The 4,640-nt window shown below is 44.2% G+C and overlaps 1 protein-coding gene across 1 annotated transcript; it reads left to right on the forward strand.

The window, feature by feature from the left end:
• The first annotated feature begins 1,333 nt into the window (after positions 1-1,333).
• gltpd2a (glycolipid transfer protein domain containing 2a) lies at positions 1,334-4,313 on the forward strand. The gene is made up of 6 exons (XM_062065587.1): positions 1,334-1,479; positions 1,569-1,633; positions 1,692-1,855; positions 1,919-2,033; positions 2,108-2,304; positions 2,372-4,313. Exons 1-6 carry the CDS (start codon positions 1,395-1,397, stop codon positions 2,598-2,600), a joined length of 855 nt encoding a protein of 284 aa, XP_061921571.1. The 5' UTR covers positions 1,334-1,394; the 3' UTR covers positions 2,601-4,313.
• The last annotated feature ends 327 nt before the right edge of the window (positions 4,314-4,640 follow it).

A 4,640-nucleotide genomic window follows, 5' to 3' on the forward strand; every position in this document is an offset into this window, starting at 1 on the left:
GGTCCAGGATGAAGCGACAGATGCCCTGCCATAGTGATCGAGTGCTTTCACAAGTCCAAAACAGGTGGTAAACAGTCTCTGGATGCATGTTACATAAGGTGCAGGTAACATCAATGTCCCTTTTGTATCTAACCATCACAGTCTTTACAGGGTAATAACGATGAATGATTTTAAAATATATCTCTTTGACTTTGTTGGTAAGTAAATACCTGTTAGGAAGGGACCATGTTTTGACCCAGCAGATGTCATTCACAATATTATTCCAGAGCGCAATTACATGGGAGACAGACACACAATCATTTTGGAATAAGCTGCGGATTTTTCTGTTATTTTTCTGATCAAAGCAAAGTTTCCCCACAGGAGTGTCAAGTGGATCATTCACAATTTTTACAGCAGAAAGAGGAGATGAGTAAGCCCTGTACAACATTACAACACCTGTTGGAATGGCATCAAATACAATGGCAAATTGTTTGGGAGTTACAGGGACCTTAAAATGGTTGAGAAATTCTTGGTAATTAAAAAGTTGACCTTCCTTATTGAAAAGCTGACTCACTAAAATAATATCATTGTTGAACCAATTGTTGAGGAAAAGAGATTTCAATTGTATGCATTTTATAGCGATCGAATCGCTCTACAGTGACGTCACATCTTCTTCTCCGGGTTCTTGTCGGTGGGTATCACGTCGCCAATGGTTGCCACAGCGCTGCTCTGTGTTCAGGCCTTTCATTGCATGACACAGTAAGTCTTTTTTTATTTCATTGAACAATGAACATTTTATATACACATATACAAACACATTGACGCAATTCCAATACAATACAATTTAACATTGCTCTAATGTTCCAAATCAGGCCGAAGAAATACCATGATGAATAAAATTCATTGATTGATTGAAACTTTTATTAGTAGATTGCACAGTAAAGTACATATTCCGTACAAATTACAATTGACCACTAAATATGTTTTTCAACTTGTTTAAGTCCGGGTCCACGTTAATCAATTCAATTAAAAAAAGTCTCATGCAAAAAAAAACTGTTACAAGTAAAAGTAAATATGACACTGTAAGTTATTGCACAATTGTTGTTCTTGCCTGCTGCTAACTCACGTCAAGAGATGTTTCTTAACTTTATTTGCTGTTTAGTCTTTTTTAAATGTATCAAATTGTCTGTGTGTGTGTGTGTGTGTGTGTGTGTGTGTGTGTGTGTGTGTGTGTGTGTGTGTGTGTGTGTGTGTGTGTGTGTGTGTGAGTGAGAGAGCGTGTGTGTGCGTGCGTGTGCGAACGAAGGTCAAGTCCAAAGGTCACCCATGCAGAGTCAAGTGTGTGTGTTTGTCCCAACAAAATCAATGTGTGTGTGTTATTGCGTCTGAGTGCGTGAATACGCGTTGTGGTGGACATGGGCACAATGTGGCGGAAGGCGCTGCTTCGCAGCCTGCTGCTGTTGGCCATCTTGGCATTGCTGGTGTTGGTCGCGTGGCTCCGTAAGTTAGCTTCACCGTTGTGTCTCACGTGCTCAGCCGGTTTGCCTCTGGTAGCGCTGGTCTTGTAACGCTCTTTGGATGCTCCGCAGCTCAGGGTGACGTGGCAGACTGTGGCTCCACCTTCTTTCCGTGTGTGGCGACGTACTGGAAAAGGGTAAAGCCGTCATGGAAGATGCTACATTGGTGCATTGTCGAGTTTTTCTCTCTCTCAGCCTCCAGTGGTGGCCAAGGAGGAGTTGGCCCCGCCTCTCATCCACGAGTGCCCTGATCAATTGTTTCAGACATGGCGTCTGCTGCACCTTTTGACATTGAGTGTTAGCGTTGGCAACGACATCCTGCTGGAGCCGTACCTGCAGAGCTGGGATCAGCTAATCATGTACGCTCCAATCACAAACGCAGCGGCGATGGCGACTTTTACAGACTTCTCTTCTCTTGACAGTTTCATGGAGTCCTTGGGACCAGTGGTTAACTTCTTCTCTCAGAAGGTCAGTGATAAGGTGGCGCTGATCCGGCAGCTGGCTCGCCAACACCAGGAGCGTGGACCGGAGAGCGGGGTAAGGCGGGCGATGGGTGCACTGCGTCAAACAACGTCAGTGTTCATAAAGAGCTTCCTGTGGTGCATCTGCAGGCGTACCGCTCGGTGCGCTCCATGGTAAAGGTGGAGCTAAAGGAAGGGGTGGTCCACTTTTCGCGCCACACGGATTCGGGCTGCAGGACGCTGCTGCGTTTGCATAGGTCGTTGCTGTGGCTCACCATGACACTGGACGGACTGACGCACACGCCAGACGCCCTTGGGCGCCTCAAGACACCGGGCGAGCTCAGCAGGTCTGCAGCCGCTGCCATTTTGTTTGGCGTTGTGATGGCTGATGATGACATCCCTGTATTCCCTTAGGGAGGCCTACCAAGCAGCGCTGGCCCCCCATCACCCATGGATGCTGCGACAAGCTGCCGAGTTTGTCTTCCTTGCCCTACCCGACAGGGAGCATTTCTTGCGGCTGGTGTGCGTGCAGAGCCAGCAGGAGGCGGAGCCCGTCCTGCGCGTCATCATCCGCACTTTACAGCTGGTCTACAGCAGAACTCAGCGGATTCTAGAACAGAACGGAATGCTGGAGCTGCCATAAAGGCGTCCAGGTCACATGACCTACAAACGACAACAGGCACACGGAGCAAATTGACTCTGAGTCCTCCAGGATCCGTTTGGGTCACATGAGTTTCTTCAAGCTCTCCTGTTGTTCATTTGCACTCAATGAATAGAGCTGATTAGCCAATATATTACTATTATCATTATCACAAATTACGCACCCATTTAAAAACTTAGGAAGGTCGGTTTTTTATACTCCAAACACAGATGTCAAACTCAAATCCACGGTACCAGATCTGGCCCGCCATGTTGTTTTATGTGGCCCGTGAAAGCCTGGAAATAATGTGCGTCAATAAAGTACTTTATCTTTCTTACTAAATGTAATTTCAATTGAATTGCATGTGATGCATACTTATTATTTGATCATGGAACAAGCATTATATTGGTAGGGTCCCAAATATCAACTGGTCGGTCGTGATCGACGGGTTGGCGACCCCTGCTCTATACAGTATACTGTAATACAGTGGCGGGCCGTACGTTGCCCACCTAGGCCTTCAGTAACTTCAATGATTACCTCTCAAAATATAATTGATGTCACCACATGACCATTGCTGGAGAAATACTATACAGAAACACATTTACGCACCACTGGGCAATGTACAAAACAGGTTATTTTCTGGCGCATTTAAAAAGCAATAAACCCACATCAGCAATTAAAACATATCTTGTGTGGTATTGTCAATATGAAAATTGCAAAAAACATATTAAACGTGAAAAAATAAAGAAATAAAATATCTGAACTCACATTTCATCGCCGGGACAGCTGAGCTCCCTTCCGTGCGCGGCCGACATCGTCTCACAAGATGTAGTTTCTCTTAAAATATCCTTCTTGAAAATGGCCTTGCAAATATATGTGTTGTCTTGTCTAATTATAAAAAATGCGGATGAGGCGTGTTGGCTGAGTTCTTAAAGTTTACTCCACATTGTGCTCATCGATAACATCAAGCTGCCGGCATTTCTACCTAAACCGGGCTACTGCGCATGCTCTTCACTACTGTGGCATGCTGGGTAATGGAGTTATATATATATATCTGCCTTAGCCCTTAGGCCAACTAGAAGGCCTTACTGACAACAACTAGTGATCAGTTTGGCTATCGCAACTGTCTGTCAACTATGTCCCCGTTCACTTACAGTGCACGGACGCCCGCATTGCTGAATCTGAAGGCCCTGCCAGATTTCGAACAGCATGGCAACATAAGCTAGCTGAATTCTGATTGGATAAAAACTCTATAACCTAAAAACAACAGCACTGAAAGGAGCATAATATGACATGAAGAGAATATGAATACTTTTAGATATTTAGGGAAAGTAAATAAAAAAAGATTTTTATCTTTAATTATGATCATGATTTCTGGTTATGTTAGGCCAGCAGAGAAGGCCTTGCTGGCCCTGACGGCACACCACTGCTGTATTATGCCTCTAACAGTTCTTAAAAGCACATCAAGAAACATCTACAGGTATAGTGTAAAGTTGTGTATACCGGTACTTTGAAGAATGCCAAGTTTGTCAAAGCATTTTTCCGCCGGAAAATGTTGAGTAAATTGACAGCGACCTCGGCTGGATTCAAAGCTGCAGCACGTTTTGCCCCTGCAGAGAGCGCCATCAATCCACTTTCAACTTAAAAGGGAAATGCACATTTTTTTTTGAGTTTAGCCTATCATTCACAATCATCATGACGAAATATGGATTTTTTTATTAATGCATTCCAACTCGTAAATAAAAGTCTGATTACAGCAGAGCTAATGGGAGGTCCTCTATTTCGCCCATAAAGTCCAATAAATAACCATCCAAAAACCTCCAACAATACTCAATTTACATTTCGTGACTTGAATATTAACCAAGTATTAGTGATATTATTATGATAAGCGCTCAAGCAGACAAACTATTTATAGCAGTGGCTGCGGCGCCGTGATCACAAGCTTGAGTGCCTAAATTGACGTGATCGACTGATGAGCTGCTTCCTCGTGTCCTTGCTCGTCAAACTTTATGGTGCGGTCCATTTGTACTGGAAAGTCGGAAT

The sequence above is a fragment of the Entelurus aequoreus genome, linkage group LG12, assembly GCF_033978785.1.
Source record: "Entelurus aequoreus isolate RoL-2023_Sb linkage group LG12, RoL_Eaeq_v1.1, whole genome shotgun sequence".
NCBI lineage: Eukaryota > Metazoa > Chordata > Actinopteri > Syngnathiformes > Syngnathidae > Entelurus > Entelurus aequoreus.